This window comes from Sinohyriopsis cumingii, chromosome 12 (assembly GCF_028554795.1).
Source record: "Sinohyriopsis cumingii isolate HCF-2022 chromosome 12, ASM2855479v2, whole genome shotgun sequence".
Classification (NCBI taxonomy): domain Eukaryota; kingdom Metazoa; phylum Mollusca; class Bivalvia; order Unionida; family Unionidae; genus Sinohyriopsis; species Sinohyriopsis cumingii.
In genome coordinates this window covers 118557282-118583754 of record NC_142972.1, presented here as the reverse complement: position 1 = coordinate 118583754, position 26473 = coordinate 118557282, and the positions used below count along the sequence as shown (strand labels likewise).

Here is a 26473-nt window from a genome sequence, read left to right as displayed (position 1 = left end):
GTAACCGCTGATCTGTTATTTTTTGTTGTAATAGTTGTTAGATCACTTGTTGGGGTACGCGCCCTGCATTTCACACAATATAAATCCATATTCTTTTTATATACCATGAATGTAATTGATTTCTCAGCGACAAGAAAACAAGAACCGGTCAGACATCATGCTGCACTACCAAATTATGTTCGTATGATCATAAATGGACCATCTGGAAGTGGCAAAACGTAACTGTTACTTAATTTGGTAATGAGATGGCTCAGGTGGGATATGTTGTATTTGATTGCTCCGTCTGTAGATCACCAGCGGTGCTATGATGTACTCAAGGATTTTAATGAAAATGCAAAATCGTTAAACGAAAACGGAGACGATGTTATCGAGTTTATCACTGATATCGATGATGCGCCATCTGTAGACGATCTTGATGGATTCGTTAACAATTTAGTTTGTGTACGATGATGTAATGCTGGACAAACAGTCCAATCCAGCTAGAATATTTTCTCGAGATAGACACAAAAATACAGATGTGATTTATGTAACCCAGCGGTATACACAAATTCCTTAAGTGATCAGGGATAATTGTAATATTCTTGCTATGTTTAACGGAGTTGATACTCACACGTTACGAAATATTCATCAGACCTGGTGTAGCGGTGATATGGACATAATTAAATTTAGAAATTTATTTAGTCAGGCTCAGTTATCCCCCCATGGATTTATAACAATAACCTTACATGATCCTCGAACACGACACCGAGTCAGTCTTGATACAATTTTTTGATAATAGCAGCAACGAGGGCTCTACCTCCAACCGACGCGATCGCTGAGATTTTTCGATCAGAAAAACTTAGGCTGGGTAAGTCAATTAGAGTTTTGACAGGGTTGTCTTATACTGAGACAATCACGATTTGTTTTTGCAATTTCAAGAAGGCTTATTTTGCGAAACGGAGGGTAAACCAATTAGAGGTTGTTCGCACGCTCTGCTGCTGTGGTCGTTGTAATAGTGTTAGTACTAGATGCATGAGTAGTAATGCAGATTGCGGCAGCTTGTTTTGACTACTTGACTCGGCAGCCACTACCGAACTAAACGTGATTGATTTTACCCATGTTGATGCTCACCACAGGCTTTTCCCTCCTTTTGGATACCTTCTACATCACGAAGAAAGAAAAATGTTTTTGAATCGTTATGTCTGCATATGGTTAGGAAAAGATTAACAGCTAAGAACGTACAAGTATATATATATATATATATATATATATATATATATATATATATATATATATATATATATATATATATATATATATATATATATATATATATATATATATATATATATATATATATATATATATATATATACATATATATATATATATATATGGCTCAGGAAAACCAATCGTCCTGACCTGATTCAAATTGACTGGGCTCAGTAAACAGTAAACATTATTATATACTTGTCCCTAGTGAATTAATCCGAGTGCATTTTCTACCCTTAATAAGCGCCATAATTAATCATTGCGGATTTATATTTGCACGCATTAGTTATAAATAACCTATGCCTAGGTTGCCTATTTGCTGCCAGTTTATCTTAGAAAACGTTGCAATGTAAACGACTTCAATTTTTAAATACGGGTATGTGTTATATGCTTGATACCAAAATGGGTAAGTGTCAGGAAAATATTATGTTTAAGTTTCACACTTAGCTCTCGATTTCTTGATAGTATTTTCATTTACAGTGACAATTTTGGGTAATTTATGCGTCATTTTGATGTGGTATTTACAACGTGATAGCACACATCTTTATGAGTCAGACCTCTAAGAAGCTATGAGATAGATAATGCCAAACTTCTTGTTTTTCATCGGGTCAGGCAATGTTATCGTTGCCGCAAGTTACCGCTATTTTTAAGACTGAAGATTTGTTGATATATTGCCATGCCAAAGGGAAGACACCATCAAATATTTATATAAGCATGTAATTACTTTTCACAAGACAAATGCTGCCATCATAAATTCTAAATGAGTATTTTAAGCACCACGACAAATTTCCACTCACTTTCGCACAATTCATAATGTTTAGTCTATTTATAAAGCTGATAATATCGAGCGAACAGCCGATTGGCCAAAATCTAGTTGGGATAACAAACCAGAAACGTTCCATTTGTTTTGGCCAATCAGCAGTCTTTTTATGCCGCCCGTGTATAGCTCTTTAGAATGGAGATTTGACCAAAATGAACATTTAGTACAAAGTTAGTGTAAATTAAGACAGATGCCATACTTCTTTCAAATGCAGGTTACTGGCATTTTTCTTATGAAAAATAATGACAGACTTATATCAATATCACTGGCGTCGTTACTTTCGCGTGGCAATGTATAACTAAAGCTGCACAGTCGATATCAATTTTCTCCCATTGATATATTTCAGTATCTCAATATGAAATATATGATACAAATTTCTTGCCATCTTATAGATCGGCTGCACGTAGCGCAAATATTTAATTCTGCATGTATTTAATCTGGAGATTGGTGGAATTAAAAGAAGCTAAAGTTTAGTTCTGAGTAAAGAACACATCACTTTCAATATATCTAAAACGTATAACCATGAATATTTTCCGCATATTTCACTCATGCAGGGGGAACAGCTGATATAGTAATACACAAGAAATTGGGCGGAAATAAAGTAAAGGAAGTATTACGTCCTAGTGGAGGACCCTGGGGAGGCAAGGCGGTGGACAATAAATTTATACAATTCCTCACAGATATCGTCGGAGAACCTGTATTTAAGAGGTTTCGAGAGGAGTGCCAATCCGATTATATGGACCTTTTTCGAGAATTCGAGGCAAAGAAACGGGCTTTTCCCCAAGATGCACACAAGGAAAAGAACGTGTATCTTAAGGTAATGTTTCGTTCAACACGCTAAGAACTTGCCATAGCAGGGCAAAGATTAGACCATACTACCAAGTGTTATTACTCTGTAAAATTCAACAAATACCTTTAAAAAATGCAAAACTGTAAAAAGAACTTACAGTATTGTGAACTTAATCGGAAATTATCCTTAAAGTTCCATGAGCAGTCCAAATGTCAGAAGTTCAAATTGAATTCCAACGGTATTCCAAATAAATGCAGATATCAAATGCGTTGTTGTGCCTGTATTGTCGAACGTGTTAATGTGATGATGTTCTAAAAGTCTTGTGATGTATCACAATACTACAATCCAAATATTTCCTTATCCGAATTCACTATAATTCCAAATTATTGTTTCTGTTCAATAATATTATTGATCGCTTTGTAATTCCAGTGAATAATAATTTGAATAAATAAATTAACCCAATGAAAAATTGAACACAACAATAAGACTGATTCGGCTTCAAGATGTCAAGACACGAATGAACAATTCCAACATAAACAATATTATATACCCCTCTACTTGAACCAGGTTACAATTGCCATTTTCTGAAAATACTCTCTCTTAATTGAAACTTCCGTTTTGGAAGCTTCTAGGTTTAGAATCAAGACTATAAACATATTTACCATTATTAATGATCTGATGAATATTTAATCCACAATCATAGAGAAATATATAGTTATGTATTATGTCGTTTAAAAAATAAATTTCACTAGTCAGGAACTCCATGAACAATTTTAAGTACCAAATAAAGCTATACATAACATACATTCATTAAGAAAAGCCAACAAACAATAAAAATTAAATATACATAACACAAGTATTATCATCAAGTAACATGTGAACGAAATTTTGCTTATTAACATTAGGTTTATTAGTCTGAGATAGTCCAAACTACTGCCGGTTTGTTATTATAGGATTAAATGGTCATGGTTGGATATTTATCGATGTGTAAATTTTACCTAATCACTCACAAAGTAAATAATGTCCGTAGGACTTTATGTTAACTTTGTGAGTGATTAGGTAAAATTTACACATCGATAAATACCCAACCATGATTATTTAATCCTTATAATTCCAATTTCGTCCTTTCTTTCGTCAAATCAACTTATTCCGTCAACAATGCATTCCAATTTAAGTAACGCATACTTTCCTTTCATTCGCCGCTTCATATATCCCAATGATACATAACCTGTACAAAATCACACGAACATATTGACTACTGTCACAGTTACGTTTATTCAGAAACTTCATACTTTACATCTTAGGCAATGGCTACCGATGATTTCAACACATTTAGTTCATTTACAACATTATATTTCAATTTTAGTTAATCCCATCTGCTACGTCATATGACCATATGACCTTACATAATAACAGTTGATACAAAATGAGCAGGTGTGCTAGATTACATTTCCAATCAAAACTTAAATCATAATGGATTTTATCAATGAACAACATGGAAATACGAACAAGAGATGTTTTTCCTTATGAACATAAAGGTAACAATTAAATAGATTGTATACAATAACATGTTATATCATTCTCAACTTTTGAAGACCCTTTCAGTGATCTAATGTTAAATGAAATGTAACTACTGTCACAGTTACATTTATTCGGCAACTTCATACTTCATATCATAGGCAATGGCTGCCCGTGGTGTCAGAACATTTCTTTTTATATAAAAAAAATAACTTTCCTTTTAATTTTAGTATGTTCCATACAGGAATAACGTTTTATATCTTTTTTATCAGCGTTAATACTTAACAAGACCCCTTCAGTTATCTAATGTGAAATTAAAAGTGCATTGTTAAATGTAGATTCGCTCGCAAAACCGGCCGTATGTTTTGTTTGGTTGCACAGTTGAGTGCTGGAGTGCTGGAAGGAATTAACGACTACACATCCAAAATAATTTAAATTAGCAAAACAAACGCCATTGTGGATTATTATATACATTTTTCAATGGTGTTAAGTCATATTGGTGGAGATGGTAGTTTTACCGTTTAAAAACTTTATTCAGTCTTTGAATAATGATCTCATAATAAATTTGTTTTTATTTTTGTGTAAGTGGTAATAATCACCATTCCACCAACACCCACACACATTTAAATTTAAAAAAAAAGTACTATCGAAAACGCCAATGCCCCATTTTGTGTTTCGTTTACTAGCCTCTGAGTATTGACTTATTTCAATTGCTTTTAAGTCAGCGGCCTCAAAATTTACTGGCCCAGTTCCCACGTTATTATTGTTGTTGTTGTGTATTGCTAGGGTGACTGAGATGATGAGGTGCTGTGTGAGGGAATTTATCAATCTCTGTTGTTCTGTTTCATTTTCAGCGTTTGTAACATCCATCGCATTATCGTCAAATCCATCTTCATCTGCTTCAATCACTTCTATTATTTCTTTTAACTCCTTGTCATCTAAGTGTTCAAAAAACTCCGCAGAAAATTGCAGTGAAAAATCACCGCAATCGGCCATTTAGCGCGACTATCTAGCAGACGAACGCCAAATTGTAAACTATGCATTTCAATCAAAGAATATTTGAAAAAGTATAAAAAAAGGGTATAATTTATATTTATTTGCTGAATACAAAATTTAAAAGATAAAACAATAGTTTCACAAAGAAGTGTATGCAAAGTTTATTTATAATGCAAACAGTACAAAAATCAAAAGTAGTCCCAGAATTTATCGATGTGTAAACATTACAGATCAGTATCACGTGACCGTTTACAGCCAATCAGCAGCAGGGGGGTTCTACAGACCAGACCCCCAGACCAAAATAAAGCTTCCTACGAGAACTTTCTCCGTAGAAGCCTCAGATTTCAAAAATAAGCCTTCCTACGAAAATTAATTTGCGTAAATTCACTCCCGACTGCAATTTTTTGTGTGCAAAATCAATGATTCTGGACAAGTAAAAAACGAAGATTTTGGGGGGGGGGGAAATTTATTCTGGTGTCGACAAAGTTTGCAAAGTTTGGCTGCTAATCCTAATTTTACCTCGCATTAAAACAATATAGTTGAAAATAATATGAGTCCGAAAGCTAGTACAGTTGGAGAGCCTCATTCTGCCAGATTAGCGCGAGAGCAATTAGCGGCATTAAAGAAGCTTATCCCGACAAAACAATTATTCAAGAGAAATGTTCGTGGTTACGAAGATGCACAACATGGAATTGCCGAGGCATCATCGAAATGGTTGAGTCCAGTCACTGGAGCAATCGAGCAGGTTGTATTTGGCGACGAAAAAGATCCAGATACGAAGAAAAGGGGAATTTTTCCTATGTTGAAGGGTATTGAGGAACAATCACGAACATTACCCGAGCGATTAGCAATAGCAGCAGCACAACAGGGGCAACAACTTGCAATTGATTCTGGAGCAGATAAGGGAAAACCTGTAAGAGGAAAACCTGTAATGATAAAAGGGAAGTTTAATATCGAGAATTTAAGAGAAAATTTCACCGATGAGGGATGGGATATGATATCACGACCGCTCTCGTCACTGTATACCATAGATCAAATTGGCGATTTTGCAGAAAATTATTTTAGAGATCGAAATGAATATTTGACTGCAATAGGAAAAAAAAGATACGGAACTCGTGATAATTGGTACAATATGGTATATAAAGTTTACTCGGGAAAAACACATGTGAGTATGGTAACGGATCCGCGTTACAGGAGATTTTTAGAAGCAGCAAGAGACACACAAAGATATAATAAGCAAGTAGCAGAAGAAATAAAACAACTGGAGAAGGAAGAAAAGAAGAAAGCGAAAGAAAGAAGACAACAGGAGAAGGAAGAAAAAGCTAAAACACGGAGAAGAAAAGTAATACCACAGGAAGAGGATATTCAACCACAGGAAGAAGTTTTTCAACCACAGGAATTAGGAGCTAGACCAAAAGAAAGAACTCCACCTCAGAAAAAAGAGAGAAAATCAAAAAAGAAAAAAGATCAGAGTGATCAGGAATCAGTAACTCAACCAAGCGAATATAAACCATCTGTGTACAACGGCTCATTAATAATTGATCCTAAATTACCCGCAGATAATTATTTGAACAAAGAACATATGAATTTAATCGATGACGATATTAAAAAAATGGTAGTTGCTGCGGATGATTCTCAGGAAATTAAAAATTTAATTTTGAGAAAAGATATTGCTGATAAAGTCGGAGAAATTGATTGGCAGGCGATAATTTATTTTGGTAGTTTAGGAAAACCGATAGTTTACAATGATGAAAATTTTGCAAAATTTTTATCGAAGGTTGATCAATACAAATCAACAAAAGCGGCAGCGGCAAAAAGTCTACCATCTACTAGAGAAATAGCGACAGCGACAAAAAGTCCACCATCTACTAGAGATGTTTATACGTTAGTCAGGCCCTACATCCGCCCTCCCCGAACCATTACCCCCCTTCGACCCCGAACTGACAAACTGGAAGGGTCCCTTACCTACCCCCAAAATAAGATGGGGTATTGATCCAGCAGAGGGTTGGTTTTTTAAGGGTTCCCCCCCTTCATCTCCACAAATCTATTCGCCAATGTCGTCTGATTCGCCAGGTCCATCGTCAGATGAAACAGAACCAAAGACAGGAAGCGGATATACTATTTGCCCTGACAGCGTCGTCAATGATGTATCTCGCCTCGAAATATTAATCGGAGGAAAACGAGCCGGAAATAACTCTCGTGAAATAATCAACGAGGCCTCAGATATTTGTCAGCGATTATTCCGCGGTGGCGTCATTAACTCTCACATTTACAAGGAACTTGTCGATGAACTCATCGATTAAAACAACATAATTGAAATAACATGATTGTTCACAAACATCAGCGCAGACCCAAACAGGTCCGCATAGTAAACTCTAGATTGCCCGTGTACAAATATATCCACGGCAATGGATTCGGTGATATCATTGGAAGTCTCGTTACGCGAATAATACCTAAAATCGGACCCGTGATCAAACAATTCGGGTTAAAAGCAATAGGAAAAATCGGCGAGACTGCCATTTCTGGTATCGGTAATTTGGCCAGCAAGGGTTTCAATGCTGTCAAAAGTAAAATATTAAATTTAGTGCGCAAAAAACAACCCGTCAAATTACCCATCACCAGAGAAATGCCACCCGAAGTCAGTAAAGTCATAAACGACGCGGCAAATAAAAAAATAAACGATCTAGCGCAGGAAGTTGCTAAGACAAATATAGCGCAGGAAGTTGCTAAGACAAATCTCGCAAATGAAGTTGCTAATACAAATCTAGCAAAGGAAGTTGCTAAGACAAATCTAGCAAATAAAGTTGCTAACACAACCTTCATTTCAGGCAGCGGTCTTCGTTTTAGATGATATTCTTAATAATAAATGTTCGCACAAGTGTCAAATGAAGTGTTTGACATGGACGAGCCTGTAGGTAGGGATACATCCGTGCGAGATTTCCAGTATTTCTCGTACGACGCAGTTGACCCAAATACAAATAATCGCTTGGAAATTCAAGTCCACGATACAACAAGGTATTTTCTTCCATCTGAGGCATATATCGAGGTTGTTGGGAGAATTGTAAAGGAAGATAATACCAACTACGATGCAGATTATAGTGTTGGGTTTGTCAACAACGGCATCATGGCATTATTCAAGAGCGTCACTTACATGATCGACGGAAGAGAGATCGAATCAACTACGGACAACGTTGATATAGCAACGACGATTATAGGCCTAGCGAGATACTCGGATGATTTTACCAGGTCAGCCGGTCCTAGTATGATGTTCGCCAAGGATAATTCCAATGACCCGGACCATTCCCCGTATGTTATGGGCAGACCGCAAAATCTCGCTGGTAATGCCGCCGCCACCAACGTCGATGTAGTACTCGGCCCCAATCCCGATTACAACCTTGGATTTGCCACGAGAAGAGCTATGCTAAGGGGAAATGAACGAAGATTTTCCTGTGCAATTCCGCTATCTCACATTTTTGGATTTTGCAGGCATTTCAGAAAAGTTATTTACGGAGCAAAACACACGATAACTTTCGTTCGCGACGCTGCTGGCAGTGACAAAGCCATCTGGCGAGATCCTGGTGATGCAGGCAAGGTAATCCTAACTAAATTTACCTTGTGGATGCCAGCGATAGTTCCATCGATGCTCGAGGAAGAAAAATTATTATCGTTTATGAATCAAGGCGGAAAATCCGTCATGTCCTGGTTGACAACGATGACCGACTCCTGCGATGTTAATATCAACGGAATATTTACCTGGCGAATTGCGTCACAACAGGGCGCTTCGGCACCTAGACATATCTTTGTTGCCCTTCAAAACGCAGATAGATATAATCAAAATCGCAGTCACATGATATTTGATAATTTCGATGCAACAAATGTATCACTGAGAATAAACGGTCAACAAGAACCATCGGAGGAAATATCGATTGATTTTGACAACTATTCGACTGCCCGCGTATATCATCGATTACTAAGTTTCATGGGTCGCGATCAAAATATCGATACCGGATTGCAAATATCACAGCTGGATTTTAATAAATTTTATCCCATCTATTACTTTTCCTTGGAACATCTCGACTTGGTAAAACAATCCGTTGTCGATATCCATTTCAAAGCCAGAATTAACACAGGTGGAAATGCAAGAGCCATCGCGGTTATTCGCAGCGATAGAACAATGATCTTGGAAGGAATCAGCGGCAGAATGAGAGTCATCGATGCTCCTGTCGAAAACATGTGACAAATTCCAAATTTAGATTAAGCGATTATTAATATGCCATACGAACACGTCAGTGTAACTCTGACCCCGGGTCAGATAAAAAAGCTCCAATCAGCGATATCAAAGCGATGCGGTATGAAATTAACACTGAAAAACGATCAGATTCACGGTGGACCTAACAAACTGTCGCTAACTAGAGGTCAACGTGAACGATTTACCAAGGCCAAATCGGCGAATTCCGGTGTTCATGTGAATCTCTCAATAGGCGCAATCAGAGACATGGTCAAAACAGGCGGAATTCTTCCTTTTCTTCCTCTGATAAAAATGGCTCTTCCGGTGATTGGAAAGACATTAGGATTAGGCGCGCTAACAGGCATAGGTTCCCAAATAGGTTCCGCATTAACAAGTAAAATTACAGGAAGTGGATACCGTAAAAAAAAGGTAGGGTTACTTCCCGTCCTCTCTCCCTTAATCGCGAAAATGTTGCAAAAACAACAAAAAGGATCCGGCCTTTATCTAAGACGCCCCCCATACGGATCCGGCCTAAGACGAGTCTACCAGCCTCAAATTTAGATTTGATCAACGAAGCAAAGAATAAAAAAATAAAATTTTTCAGAGGCGTATTTATGCGAGATCAACTACCAAACAAACCAAACCCTACCGAGACGGGAATAATTAATCTCGATAAAAATACCGGCCCTGGCACACACTGGGTTGCATACGCGATTAATCCTCGCGAAGTCGTTTATTTTGACTCTTATGGATTAGCACCGCCAAATGAATTTATCAGCTATGTGTCAAAACTAAATCTTCCGATTTGGTATTCGACACTTCCAACGCAGACATTAGCGGATCCACCAATATGCGGTCCGGAGTCAATTAATGTTCTTGACGCAATTTCAAAATCATCCGGTCCGTATCACAAAATTGTATTTGAATACGCCGTAGATAAATATCATGGTTGATATTTACGGTAGATTTATCTACAGGAAGGAAAAGGCAGAAGTGACTGACGTCGATCTATCAAAGTTCGCAACCAAGAGCGATATTAACAATCTTCTATCGCTGTCAGAGGTGGACCCTGGCGAAGTTGCTGTTTTTCAAAATACCGAAGGAAGATTACAAACCAGCAACGTCAAAATAACTGATATAATCAAGCGAGACGAATACCGCGATCATATTAGTCAGTTTACTCGTCAATCGGAGATGGTATTAAAATCTATTGCTGATATCGCCGATATTATAGCGAAGTTACCCCTGAAGGCCAATATCGCGGATGTGGAAAAATCCGACAAAGAGCTATCAGCGGCGATGCTTCTAAAGGCTGATAAAGCATCACACGACGATCTTCAGGATAGAGTGACAAAAAGATTTACCAAGCTAACTAACGATCTTAAAAAACTAGACGATACATCAAAAAATCTCAGTAAAAAACTCGACGAGGATATAAAAAAAATCATCGATACCTCTTCAACTACACATAACGGCCTCAACGAGAAAACAAGAAAAATAAACGAAGATATTGCCCAAATCAACAGAGAGATTGAATCGGCACGTGCATTAATATTTCAAAAAGCCGATAGAACATCACATAACGATCTTACCGAGAAAACAAGAAAAATCAACGAAGATATCGCCCAAATCAACAAAGATATTGAATCGGCACGTGCACTAATATTGCAAAAAACCGATAGAACATCACATAACGATCTCAGCGAGAAAGTAAAATCCATCAACGAGGAAATTACCAAAATAAATACCGCGATGGGTCAGAAAATCGATAGAACATCACATAACGATCTTACCGAGAAAACAAAGAAAATAAACGAAGATATCGCCCAAATCAACAAAGATATTGAAGCGGCACGTGCATTAATATTTCAAAAAGCCGATAGAACATCACACAGCGATCTCAGCGAGAAAATAAAATCCATCAATGATGATATCGCCCAAATCAACAAAGATATTGAATCGGCACGTGCACTAATATTTCAAAAAACCGATAAAACATCACATAACGATCTCAGCGAGAAAACAAGAAAAATCGACGAGGATATTACTAAAATTAACGATGATATTAACGCGGTACGCCAAATCGTAAACGAAAAAATCGATAAAACATCACACGACGAGAAAACAAAATCCATCAACGATGATATTAACGCGGTACGCCAAATCGTAAACGAAAAAGTCGATAAAACATCACACGATGATCTCCACGAGAAAACAAAAAAAATCAGCGAAGATGTTACTAAAATATCCGAGGAAATTAACGTGGTACGAGAATTAGCAAATAAAAAAGTCGATACATCAGTTTACGACGGAGAAATTCAAAATATCAACGCGAAACTTCTCGACGCAACTACAAAAATTAGTGATATTAACTTAGAAATATCATCGTTGGATATTCCTGCGTTGATGCGTATTTCGATACCAGATCAGGTAGAATCAAAAGATCTTTCCTGCAATGTATCATTTGTGCTGAGGACACAAAATATTACCTGGACACCTGATAATGATTCTTTTAACTTTACCGCGTCAATTCAGGGTGTATATCGAGTATATATTATTTCGAAGTCAATAAAATTTAACGTGACGGCCGATAATCATGAAATTTATGAATACTATCCTGGATTTTTCGTTATTTCCATAGATGAAAATAACATCGTAAATTTCACACTAGAACCACAAGACAGAACCACCATGGGACCAGTGTATTATTTTGTAATTTTCGAATATTTATCGGTTTGGACCGTAATTGGTCAACCCGAGTCGGTTGTAGTTGTCGAGATAGGGAAACCCCCAACCATTTGAAAACGGAAAACTGACTTACCAAGAATTAGTCAGGTAAATAATTTAATAAATGACCGCATCGGATTACCGTTACAATCAGGCGCGATCATGGCAGGATTCGCTAAAAAAAACTCCTCGACGAATATCAAACAAAAATAAAAAAATACCAGCGTAGATTAGTTACCATTGACGTCGCCGTGTACGCGGTATCCGCGGTAGTCGCTGGTGCTGGAATAATTTTATCCGCGGTAACAACAATCGCGCCGATCGTAGCAACGATAATAATCTCGTCAACAACGACAATCGCTGGTGTTCTCAATATCGTAGCGAAAAAAATCTCCTCGTGCACGAGTGAAAAGTTATCATTGTACAAAAACAAACTAACTAAAATCAATGACGCGTATTCGAAATTATCATCGTTGCTTTCGGAGAGTCTCAATGATGGCGTTATCTCCGATCTAGAATTTTCGGTAATGATCGGTATTTACTCGGAGATTGAACAAATGAATATTAATAATGTCCGAGCTAGCCCAGATAGTGACAAACACGACACCGCTGACAACGACGCTAATATCGTTAAGCTCAACCAAACCTGAATTTAGTATTAATTTTCCAACACCAATCAGCGTCAAAGAAATTGCGTTAACACAATTGCGTGTCTACAATAGTTGGCCTAATGTTAGATCGAAATCATTTGGCAGATTATTATCAAATAATTCGCTTGTTTTTGCCAACAAAAACAAACCCGATGGAACGCCAGATTGGATCGTCGTTGGCATACCAACAGGCAGTTACGAAATTGATCAGCTGGATAAGGAATTTACCACCAGAATATCAAATATAACCGGCGATGCTACTCCGGGAATAAAAATATCTGCGCATGAACCAACACTGTCATCGATGATAGAGGTGAAATCGCCGTACATGGTAGATATTTACCAATCATCGATTAGGACCATATTAGGTTGGCCTGAAATCGCACCTCTAGCAAAACCAAAAAAATCAGATTTTATTATTCCAGGTTGGTACGAGGAAGCTCCTCCAGAACTACCGGAACCAAAAAAAGAAGATTTTACCACCGACGAAGGATGGTATGGAGATATCAAACACAAACTTCTGATCGATAGCGCCATCAACCTCATGAATAACCACAAATTTAACCTGGTAATATTCGCTTTTACTTTTATTAACGAAAGAATTCTCTCGTGGTTGCCTCTTCCTAAAATTCCCCCCGGCGTGGAAATCTTCGACGCTACCCACATTAAGATAATAGCCCCCATAGACGGTATCTTGGTAAGAAGAACCCTCGACGAATTTATTCAAGAACATACAATACAATTAAATTTATTGCGGGAATCCTTTCATGAATGCATCTTAAATAAATCAGGCTCATGTAGCGAAATTATCAAACGCGTGAAAATTTTAAATCAACTCGCGAATGATGTTGAATATTATCATAGAATGTTTATTCAGGCGATAGTCGACGATATATCAATTGCCGATTATGTTCTTCCTATTAGCAAATTCGAGTTGATCAGAAATTCAGGAGAAAAACAAAAATTCATGAGAGTATTTGGATTAACCGAGGAAACGCTACCAAATTTCAAATTTCCTGATTATGACGTTGATAAAATGAGAAAATCCGTCACTGATACCATCGATGATTTATTTCCGAAGTTACATGCCGCGTGGACTAAAAAAGTACAATTGGAATTGATTCTCAAACACAATAACGATCCCGCCGGGCAAGGGCGGCATATCTCGCCAGGTATCGTTAATATAACGGAAGTTATCGCGATTTATCTTCACGCGGATGTTGTCGAGGGCAGTTACAATGTTGATTCGTCAGAGTCAAATCAAGCGCAGCAGGGTTTTATCTTGTATTCGTTTTCACCTAGCGCTTCTCCGGGTTATTTGATAATAAAGGAGCCGGTGAATCCGTTTTATCTGCGATGTCATAATCGATTATTGTCGAAGATAAATTTCAAACTAACGGATCAGAAAGGAAATTTGCTTGATATCCGCGGGGAAACGATAAGTATCAATCTGCTGGTAAGATCGTAAATCCATCTGCCAGGGAAAAACGGGCCAAAAAAATAAATAAAATCCAGGGAAATTTTCAAAATTAATATATTTTTTTAATTTTTGTTTTTTTTTGTTGTTTGCGGAAAATATTCAGGAAAATTCAAGAGTCTGCGATTTCCTTGGCCTTGCTCTCATCGACCAGTTTTTTCAACTGTCTGATGCGTGAACTTGTAATTTTTTTTGACTCGTATGCTTCTGATAAAATCAACCTAGCTTTTTCCACTAGCGTAGATAATTTAACAAAATCCTCGACGCGATCATCGCTGACTGTCGCAAGTGATTGATACATCGCGATTTGGATTTTCTTTATTAATTTGTATTCGGATGGTAGCGTGTATTTATATTCGAGTTTCCCTTGAACAATCGCCTCGAATTCGGATCGGATTTTATTCGTGTCCAACTCCGATGGAAGATATATTTTTTTCTTTCTCAGATCATCGATGGCTTCGATGATGTTATTTATGGTTTGTTCATTCATGTTATATTAATTTTGTAATATTTAATTAATTTTCTTCGGATATTATCGGAATATAGTAAAACTCGATCCACTCGCCAAATTTGTAGGAAAATGCTGCGCTAGTTATTTTTTCTGCCGCACGATGCACCGATGCTGGATTAATATTATAATATTTTGCAGCGGCGCTCATCGACGTGAATATAATTTCTTCATTTGTTTCTCTATTTACTGATTTAACTGCCTTTGGTATTCTGTATCCGCCATTAAATTTACAATTTTCACTTGGAGTTACTGCGCGAAGGTTAGATATTTTGTTGTTAAGTTTATTTCCGTCAATGTGGTCGATAACAAGACCATCCCTGATAGGTCCTTTGTGACATTCGAACACAAATCTGTGACAGAAATAATTCGTTTTTTTATTCTCACTGACAGTAAATCTGAGATAACCCGAATTACCAACCTTACCAGCATTTTTCTTCGTTCTGATATTTCTGACAATACCATCTGATGAAGCCTCGTAACCCTTGATCGTAGGATGAGATCTATACTCGCATGTGATTTTCATTGCAGGAATCGTCGATTTCATTTCCATATACAATATTCCATTTGTTTAAATCATAATTTGCCTTGAATCGATTAATATAATCTTCTTCGCATGTTATCACCGAGGAAGATTTCTTTTTGTAATATCTGAGCAATTCCCGATAATTCTTTCCTCCACAGGACAAACACAATCGGGTCTTTCCTCGAGTACCAACTTGACAAACTAAACACCGTTGTGGTCCTTTACTGCCTCGTCGAATCGCATATATGTGAGCACCACAATAATCACCTCTGCAGGATTTGTCGCATGATTTTGTTGATCCGATTGGTATCCATTTGCATTGCATTATATAATTTAAACATTTGTCTAAAATATAATAATGGATACATTTGATCTTGATGAGGCAGAATATATCATTCCTGAGGTCGATCGCGCTAAAAAAGAATTTTTCGATGATGGGGCGATTCATGTTTGGTCGACGTGGAAAACTAACGCTGTTGATGCTACGATGAATCTGGATCGGGCGAAAAAAATAATCGAGCACATAAAATCCGAACATAAGGAAGAACGATTTATCTTTGGAATAAAATTTATTGCACAAATGCCTGACGACACTTGGATTATTCGCGATAAACGAGATCCCGTGCGTGGCGGTAAGAAAAACGTCGTTCTTGATAAAAATTCGAAGCCAGGATTATTATTGGGAATTGACGGTCCTTATTATGCCAGGGCGTATCCATCTAGCGCTGTTGTTTATGGAATTTATCGGCTAAATAACAACCCGGATGTGAAAAATCTACCCGCGATGAAAGAATCACCGATGATAAACTGCGTGGCTGAGCGCGTTATCGAGCATATGAAAAACGCTCGTCGTGGATCTGGTCTGACCCAGTTGAGGTTGGATAAAATTAATTCATGGGCGAAGACAGTTGTTGATGGCGCATCGATTGACGATGTTGCTGTGTTGAGCAAGAAACTTAAATTTCCTATCACGGTGAAAACGCTATCGGGAGAAATATTATATTCGTCGCCATATAAATCTCGAGGAGTACCAATCGAAATTGTTGATCATAATTCACATGCGTGGTCGCAGTCGGTAATGATATTCCCGCGGGATCGTGTTGTTAAATTTTATCCTGTTGATGATGCAAAGGATAATTCCGATGCCATGTTCCGATATATCAAAATATTAGCCGCATCTGATCCAATATCGGTTTGGTTATTCTCGAGCGAAGAAAAGTATGATCAGTTTATATTGCCGCGCGGAGATATTTACCGAGATGAAAAATTACATGAATCTATGAAAAATATCGCGGTGAAATATTCGTCAAATCCTGATCAGTTATTAACGAATTGCTTTACTGTTCCGTCTGTTGCCGCTCACGCTGCCAGAGAAAGAAATTCGTGGAAACCTACAAAAAATGAATTTCTCACTGATATTCAACTTAGTTGTGTCGAATACGGCCATGGCGGATTGTGGAATACCAAATATTATTTCGAAGATATGATCTCCGTTGATATGAGCGCGTGTTATCCTGGAAGTTTCCTCGGATACGGCGATTGTGCGGATTATTTTGCTAAATTTGGCCATCCCACCAGCTAGATGACGAGAGTAGCGATTAACGGACCGTTACCTGATTTTGTCATGACCGGATTCGCTTATGTAACTTCATTCGAGCTTGCTGAAAATTTACATAAAATTTGTTATATTTGGTTTGGTCGGCATTTATCTCAACGCAGATGGGTCCCTATAGTGTTGTTGAGATATATGCTGGATTCGTCAATGTTAGTATCGTTGACGGTTAGCGAGGCGATTATATCGTATAGAAAACAAACTGAAGTGTGGTTGCCGACGGATTGTGAAAACGCGAAGGATATCGGAAGAAAAATAATTGGCAAATTTACTCAAGGAGGATCCGTTGATCATAAACACCGACACGCTAGGTTATTTATCAACGACGCCGAGATGGATTTTATTATAGCCGATACGGTATCGCGAGGAATATTCTGCAACAGAGAGAATATTATCATTGACGGAGTAAAGTTGGGTACCGTAATTAGCTATCTCGATGGAGAATCAGCGCAGTATACGCATTTGAGATCATCGATGCTCGCTTATGTGAGTATAAATTTACTGTCGATGATAAATAAATTTTCTGATATCGCGGTAAGGGTCGCAACGGACTCGTTTTATATCGATAATAAATACCAGTATAGGCTGGATAATTTAATCTCCGATGGTTCTTGGGGAACTTGGAGGATAAAAAACGAGGATATCCTAGATTACTGTGAGGACGCCGATGTCGAAGATTGCGATAAATTTCATCGAGATAAATGCGAGGAAATATCGATGGCTGCATCTGCATTTGACCCGATTTCACGTAACAAATTCGTTTACATGAATGGTCCTGGTGGTAGCGGTAAAACAACGCGAGCGATAAATTTATTTGCGAAATCTGATATGATCGTGTTGACTCCAACTCACAGATTAGCGCGAGAAATAAGGCAACGCGGCGTTGATTCTTGCACGTATCACAGTTATTTCAAATACAGCGGTGGATTATGGGATTCGGCTCGCATGGGAAATAAATATATCAACAAAATTATAATATTTGATGAAATTTGCACGGTAAATTTAGTTGTATTAAAATCTTTCCTGACCTGGCTGGAGGAGAAAAATACAGCCGTGATAATGTGCGGAGATCATGGCCAACCTGATCCGATTGATGGTGAATCTCCTCACGAATGGCTCAGGAATTTCGTTGACTATTATGAGGAAATCGACGCCGATTACAGATCCGATGATATTTTACTGACCGAATTTAAGAAATTAATTCGATTACAACCGAATAAAATTCAATGCGATGTGATGAGAAGAATAATCGACGAGACTCCGATGGATATTTTTCTTAATTTGTGGCGTCCCGATCATCTGATTGTTGCTAGTAGGAAAATTGTTCGTGATGTTATTCAGGAAATATTATTCAAGCTTCATTACGAGAAATTTCCAACATTGCAGGTGCCGTTGTGTTACAGGCCCGCTGATACCAGGAAACAAAATATCAGTGTTACTTTAGCCTGCGGAGAGGAAAAGATCTTGGTCTTGAATGATATTATTCTCGTTGATATTAATCTTGTCAATGACGCGATAAACGCAGAAAGATCACCATGGAAATTAGGCTACGCAACAACGATACATTCATCGCAGGGATTAACCGTGGATGGCCAAGTTTGGATCGTCGATGATAGAATTTCCTGGTCAAATTTAGTTTATTTAGCCGTGTCAAGAGTAAGAAAATTATCTCAGTTAGGTAGAATTCGGTTTCACATTAATGACGCTGGCGGTAGTTGAGTATCTTTCGGTATTATTTGTAATTCTTCCTTGGTAAATCCGCGCTGTGGCGCTAGTGAATCTAGAAAATAAATTGCTGGTCTTCCTGACGATCTTGTTACGGCTGATATTTTATGTGTTGTTACGCTCCAGGTTGGATCGGTTGCTCTTTTTCTTCCTCCTTCAGCCTCGCCTTCTTTATATAAATACCTGACCGTGACGCTACCTAGCACAGGCGGAATAGTAGAATCTCGCTTTAGGGGTATTTTCATTTTTGTAATCGCAATTGCAGGCTTCATTGCTATTGTTCTCGTTGTCTCGTTATTTAGTGCGTTAATCACATGAGGCAATCTTGATACCCAATCATGAGATCGATTATCTTGAATAAATTCGCGCGCGTACTGATATCCGAATAATCGTTCTGCAAGAGTTTTATTGAATCTTTCGACGATAGCCTGATTGTGATGAACACCTACAATACCGCGACGGATTTTAACATTATTCTTTTTCATCAATGAAGTAACCGCGCCGAGAAATTCTCGACCTGGATCAACCTGGAGAAGCTTCGGCCATGTTAATGGAGATCGTGAATAAATTTCGCTAAACGCCTTAGTAATCTCTGTTGCTGTTTTATTCGATAACGGTTCCGCTTCCTTGTATCTGCTAGCGATATCAACAACCGTCAACACATACTTGTATGTGACTCCGTCGACGGTATCGTGAGGAAGAAACATAAGATCAGCCTCATGGACTTCATTAGGGACACTGACGGAGAAACTCGCATATGATATTTTCTTAGGCGGGGGAAGATATATTTGCCAGACTGCCTGTTTCGATAGCCACGATTCAGCAACGGATTGTTTTACTTTTGCTGCCTTGGCGAGTTTGGATATTGCTGATTTTCCTCGCCAAAAACCTCGCGGAGAATAATATATTTGCTCCATTATTATTTACCAGCGCCGAGTACTAATTTACCTTTCATCGCGCCTTTTATCAACCAGGTTGCCAATTTTTCTTTGAATTTTTTGTCAGGAATCGCGTCTATTGCATGAATTAGCCTAATATCAGCGAGATGTCTTTGTTGTAAATCCCCGCTACGATACGCAAGATCGTGATAGTAACACGCGTTATCGATGGCGTTTACTGGATCTTCGCCGGGATTTGGTTGATTATTATCGTTGAGTCTTATATCGAGCCTTGTGCCGGGTCCGCAGTAATTGTATCCTGGCAGATGCTTTTCTCCGGGATATTTCGCCCAAGGCAACCCGGGTAGATTTTTCATGGAGGCGGTAATGTCTCCTCCGGTTCTTCTATTTTTTTTTTACAAATTTGAACTTGCGCGTCTTACAAACTTCGCATTCTCCTGCAATTGCGTTCCTGTTGTTGCGTGTGACGATTTCGGTTGGATTTATCGTAGCTGTGCGCGTGCGACATTTAACACAATATAGATCCATATATTCTAGTAACATGAATGTAATTGATTTTTCGGCCACGAAGCGACGCGAGCAGGTGAAACACAACGCGGTGTTACCAAATTCGATAAGGATGATAATTATTGGCCCGTCCGGTTCTGGAAAGACGCAGTTGTTGCTAAATTTGATAATGCGATGGCTAAAATGGGATAAATTGTATTTGGTTGCACCGTCCGTTGATGATCAGCGTTGCTATCAAGTACTAAAAGAATTTAGCGACAATACCGACGAAGGCACGATAGAATTCATCACAGACATCAATGAAACCCCATCCGTGGAAAATTTAGATGGCGATGTTAATAATCTTGTCGTATTCGATGATGTTATGCTGGATAAGCAAACTAATCCGGCTAGGATATTCTCGCGTGGCCGACACAAGAACACCGATGTTATTTACGTGACGCAGCGATATACACAAATTCCAAAGGTAATTAGGGACAATTGTAACATCTTATCAGTTTTCAATGGCGTCGATACTCACACGTTGAGAAATATTCATCAGACTTGGTGCAACGGCGATATGGACATAAACAAATTCAAAAATTTCTTCAGCCGCGCCCAGGCAACACCGCATGGTTTTATCACGATTAATCTTCATGATCCGCGTAGTAGATATCGAATCGGTCTTGATCAAATTTATTCATGAGACTCGCAGCCAAACTTTGCAAACTTTGTCGACACCAGAATAAATTTCCCCCCCCCCCCAATCTTCGTTTTTTACTTGTCCAGAATCATTGATTTTGCACACAAAAAATTGCAGTCGGGAGTGAATTTACGCAAATTAATTTTCGTAGGAAGGCTTATTTTTGAAATCTGAGGCTTCTACGGAGAAAGTTCTCGTAGGAAGCTTTATTTTGGTCTGGGGGTCTGGTCTGTAGAACCCCCCTGCTGCTGCCAATCGTATTGCAGAAAATCCGTTTCATTTATAAATATTGGAATTATGTAATTTTGACTAATTCGTCATGAATAGGCTTACTATTCAAGGATACAAGATGTTATTACAATTAGTCCAGTTGTATTATTGAATTAGGAATAGCTCATGCGGTTAGTGATTGGTCCTGTAATGACTTTTGTGATTTTGTTAGTGCGAACAGTTGCATAGAATTTTGCTACGATGATGTTTTGAAAGAAACTGCACTATTCATGAAAAGCCTCACACGGGCCTTTAACATAAACATACTTCGCACGCAGTAACAGTATAGTTAAACTATAAATTGAAGAAGAGAAGTAACCAAATATCAAGACGCTTCACGCCTCCAGACATTGAAATGACGAAGCTACCGGATGAGTTTTTCCATTAATATGCATCATGTACCATACTATGTATAACTGATCCAGCTTTGAACACATATCTAGTATGTTGATATTGTTATGCCACCCCCACCCCCAACTTGGAGCAAATGGTCGAAATTTCTTAAGTTGTAACGAAGTCTGTCTATTTGAAACCATGGAATGATACTAGTTCTATTACGGGCATTTTGGATTATACTGCTTTGTAAGCACATGGGTGACTCGAAAGAAATCAACAGACAGTTGCAAAGTCCAACACGAATTATGATATACGCAGTTTCTCCATCGTAAATTCGGCATTTTCCTCTACAATAACTGCAAGGTGTCACGTAGCCAGTTCGGTAGCAAATCCCACTCACTTTCAAAATGAACATGACATAATAATACCTTTTGATCACCTTTAAGAAAAAAATATCCATGTATGTGTACGTGCCATGACTGGATTTCATGAACCAAATTTTCAAAATATATTTTGGCTTGCTAAACCCTTGGAAATCTCTCTAAACTTCCTGATTCTGTCAATATTTCATTATTGTCTACTTTATAAATCTTGCTAAAGAATTTAACAGAATATTTGTAAAAATTGTATTCGTGTCATAACGTACAATTTGAACAGAAGTTTGAATATAGTGCTTGTAAATAGAATTCAGTAATATCACTCTTTTCAGACTTAATCAAGTTGGTTTGAGCGCAACGACTAAAGACAAATATTCAAATCAATATGTTTATTCCAAAGAATCATGTCACTTTCAGCATTTAAATAAACCTTAGCGAAAAATTAAGGCATGATATGATTGTAATGAAAGAACAATATATGATTTGTTTTCGAAAGTTTTGAACTATGAGATTTTTACGACATGATTTTTCTTCTTCTAATAACATGAATATTGTATGAACTGTTTTAGATTCCCGTGGCCCTGTCAGAAATATGTAAAGAGGAAACCGGTAAGGACTTCTGGGAAACTGTTCAGCAGACAAAGTTTGCAGATAAAGTGAAACTCATCAGAGGCATGACCGTCTTCGATCCAGAGATTTTTGAGGCCTTTTTTCGGGAGATCTCAAATCAAATAATCAGTCATATCAAGGACTTAATTGCAACTTCAACAGGAGCCAAGGTTTCTTTTATCCTAATGGTTGGAGGTTTTTCACGGTCCTCATACATCCAAAATTCTATTAAGGACTCCTTCAAAGGAGGAAAGATAAAAATTATCTTTCCGAATGAACCTGAACTTTCTGTCGTCAAGGGAGCAATTATTTTTGCAAGACAGTCCAAATTAATGGGCTCCAGACTCAGAGATGGTAATCATGCAAATTTATTATACATTTCATGATAAGATATTGAAACATATCAGTTGGATATAAATGTTATCGCCGTAGTGGCGATACTTATTTTATCGCCACAGTGGCGATATCATTTTTGGAACAACTTCCATTTTTCATTTAGAAGTATATCTGCTCTAATGTATGTTATTTAGACCTGTATTTCCATATTTTTTCCATATTTATGCCGATTATCTCTCTCTCTCTCTCTCTCTCTCTCTCTCTCAAAATGAATAACTCTTATAATGTGTCTAGAATGTAAACCCTCTAACAGACCTTTATGTAATCAATAAGAAGGTGGCATCATAAAGGCCTAAAAATAAACCCCAAACAGTAAAAAGGCGGTATTAACTTTTCATAATCACTTTTCAACGTAAATCCTTCAAACTGTGAGTAATTTAACCTACGTGACCTATTGCTATTCGTTAGTCTGTGTCCCCCATCCAATATCTTATAGCCGTTACACTCCACGACAAAAGGTGCACAATATTTAGAGGATAGACTATTTATTAAATATAACAATTATACTGTTTAAGTATCGGTTTTACCTCTAATCACAATCATAATCATGTCTGAAAACGATGGAGAAATCGGACATTGATGAGCATTGATTGTAAACCAAAATTAAGTGATAATTGAAGTCTTTGTATGGCGTCTGTTACCGAAGTACACTACAACCTTGCCAAGACAAAAACAATCGCACTTGATTCCAGAAATAAGCAAGAATAGAAACCAAAATCGTTCCAAGCAGATTCACAATCATTAAAATATATTACTTAATTATGTCATGCTCTGAAGTATTTTGGATCTCGTGTTCCTAAAGCCCCATATACCTCCAGTACTGTTCACTGTTGAAATCGTACATACCTCCAGCAATGTTCACTGTTGAAATCGTACATATCTCCATCAAAGTCCACTGTTGAAATCGTACATACCTCCACCAATGTTCACTGTTGAAATCGTACATACCTCCAGCAATGCTCACTGTTGAAATCGTACGTACGTCCACCAATGTTCACTGTTTGCATCATACATACCTCAAGCAATGCTCACTGATGAAATCGTACATACCTCCAGCAATGTCCATTGTTGAAATCGTACATACCTCCACCAATGTTCACTAGTTAAATCGTACATACTTCCAGCACTGTTCACTGTTGAAATCGTACATACCTCCAGCACTGTCCACTGTTGAAATCGTACATACCTCCACCAATATTCACTATTTACATCGTACATACCTCCAGCAATGCTCACTGTTGAAATCGTGCATACGTCCAGCAATGATCACTGTTGAAATCGTACATACCTCCACCAATGTTCACTAGTTAAATCGTACATACCTCCAGCACTGTTCACTGTTGAAATCGTACATATCTCCAGCAATGTTTACTGTTGAAATCGTACATACCTCCACCAATGTTCACTGTTTACATCGTACATACCTCAAACAATGCTCACTGTTGAAATTGTACATACCTCCACCAATGTCCATTGTTGAAATCGTGCATATCCCCAGCAATGTCCACTGTTGAAATCGTGCGTACCTCCACCAATGTTCACTGTTTACATCGTACATAACTCCAGCAATGTTCACTGTTTACATCGTACATACCTCAAGCAATGCTCACTGTTGAAATCGTACATACCTCCACCAGTGTTCACTATTTAAATCGTACATACCTCCAGCACTGTTCACTGTTGAAATCGTGCATATCTCCATCAAAGTCCACTGTTGAAATCGTACATACCTCCACCAATGTTCACTGTTTACATCGTACATACCTCCAGCAATGCTCACTGTTGAAATCGTACGTACGTCCACCAATGTTCACTGTTTGCATCGTACATACATCAAGCAATGCTCACTGATGAAATCGTACATACCTCCAGCAATGTCCATTGTTGAAATCGTACATACCTCCAGCAATGTCCATTGTTGAAATCGTACATATCCCCAGCAATGCCCACTGTTGAAATCGTGCGTACCTCCACCAATCTTCACTGTTTACATCGTACATAACTCCAGCAATGCTCACTGTTGAAATCGTACATACGTCCACCAATGTTCACTGTTGAAATCGTACATACCTCCAGCAATGCTCACTGTTGAAATCGTACATACCTCCAGCAATGATGACTGTTGAAATCGTACATACCTCCACCAATGTTCACTAGTTAAATCGTACATACCTCCAGCACTGTTCACTGTTGAAATCGTACATACCTCCAGCACTGTCCACTGTTGAAATCGTACATACCTCCACCAATATTCACTGTTTACATCGTACATACCTCCAGCAATGCTCACTGTTGAAATCGTACATACGTCCAGCAATGATGACTGTTGAAATCGTACATACCTCCACCAATGTTCACTAGTTAAATCGTACATACCTCCAGCACTGTTCACTGTTGAAATCGTACATACCTCCAGCACTGTCCACTGTTGAAATCGTACATACCTCCACCAATATTCACTGTTTACATCGTACATACCTCCAGCAATGCTCACTGTTGAAATCGTACATACCTCCAGCAATGATGACTGTTGAAATCGTACATACCTCCACCAATGTTCACTAGTTAAATCGTACATACCTCAGCACTGTTCACTGTTGAAATCGTACATATCTCCAGCAATGTTTACTGTTGACATCGTACATACCTCCACCAATATTCACTGTTTACATCGTACATACCTCAAGCAATGCTCACTGTTGAAATCGTACATACCTCCAGCAATGTCCATTGTTGAAATCGTGCATATCCCCAGCAATGTCCACTGTTGAAATCGTACATACCTCCACCAATGTTCACTGTTGAAATCGTACATATCTCCATCAAAGTCCACTGTTGAAATCGTACATACCTCCACCAATGTTCACTGTTGAAATCGTACATACCTCCAGCAATGCTCACTGTTGAAATCGTACGTACGTCCACCAGTGTTCACTGTTTGCATCGTACATACCTCAAGCAATGCTCACTGTTGAAATCGTACATACCTCCAGCAATGTCCATTGTTGAAATCGTACATATCCCCAGCAATGTCTACTGTTGAAATCGTGCGTACCTCCACCAATGTTCACTGTTTACATCGTACATAACTACAGCAATGCTCACTGTTGAAATCGTACATACGTCCAGCAATGTTCACTGTTGAAATCGTACATACCTCCAGCAATGCTCACTGTTGAAATCGTACATACCTCCAGTAATGCTCACTGTTGAAATCGTACATACCTCCACCAATGTTCACTAGTTAAATCGTACATACCTCCAGCACTGTTCACTGTTGAAATCGTACATATCTCCAGGAATGTCCACTGTTGAAATCGTACATACCTCCACCAATGTTCACTGTTTACATCGTACATACCTTCAGCAATGCTTACTGTTGAAATCGTACATACGTCCAGCAATGTTCAATGTTGACATCGTACATACCTCCACCAATGTTCACTGTTTACATCTTACATACCTCAAGCAATGCTCACTGTTGAAATTGTACATACCTCCAGCAATGTCCATTGTTGAAATCGTACATATCCCCAGCAATGTCCACTGTTGAAATCGTGCGTACCTCC

At 38.1% G+C, this 26473-nt stretch overlaps 1 protein-coding gene across 5 annotated transcripts in view; it reads left to right on the top strand.

Annotated features, from left to right (window-relative positions):
- The window catches only part of LOC149787331 (uncharacterized), a 99160-nt gene that overhangs the window by 41472 nt on the left and 31215 nt on the right, over positions 1-26473 (top strand). For 4 of the 5 annotated variants that reach the window (XM_089977874.1, XM_089977878.1, XM_089977873.1 and 1 more), the window contains 2 exons: positions 2626-2888; positions 22469-22862. In XM_089977874.1, the coding sequence (XP_089834000.1) occupies positions 2626-2888; positions 22469-22862 (657 nt within the window). The remainder of the gene's footprint in view (positions 1-2625; positions 2889-22468; positions 22863-26473) is intronic. The other variant, XM_089977876.1, reaches the window with a different exon arrangement.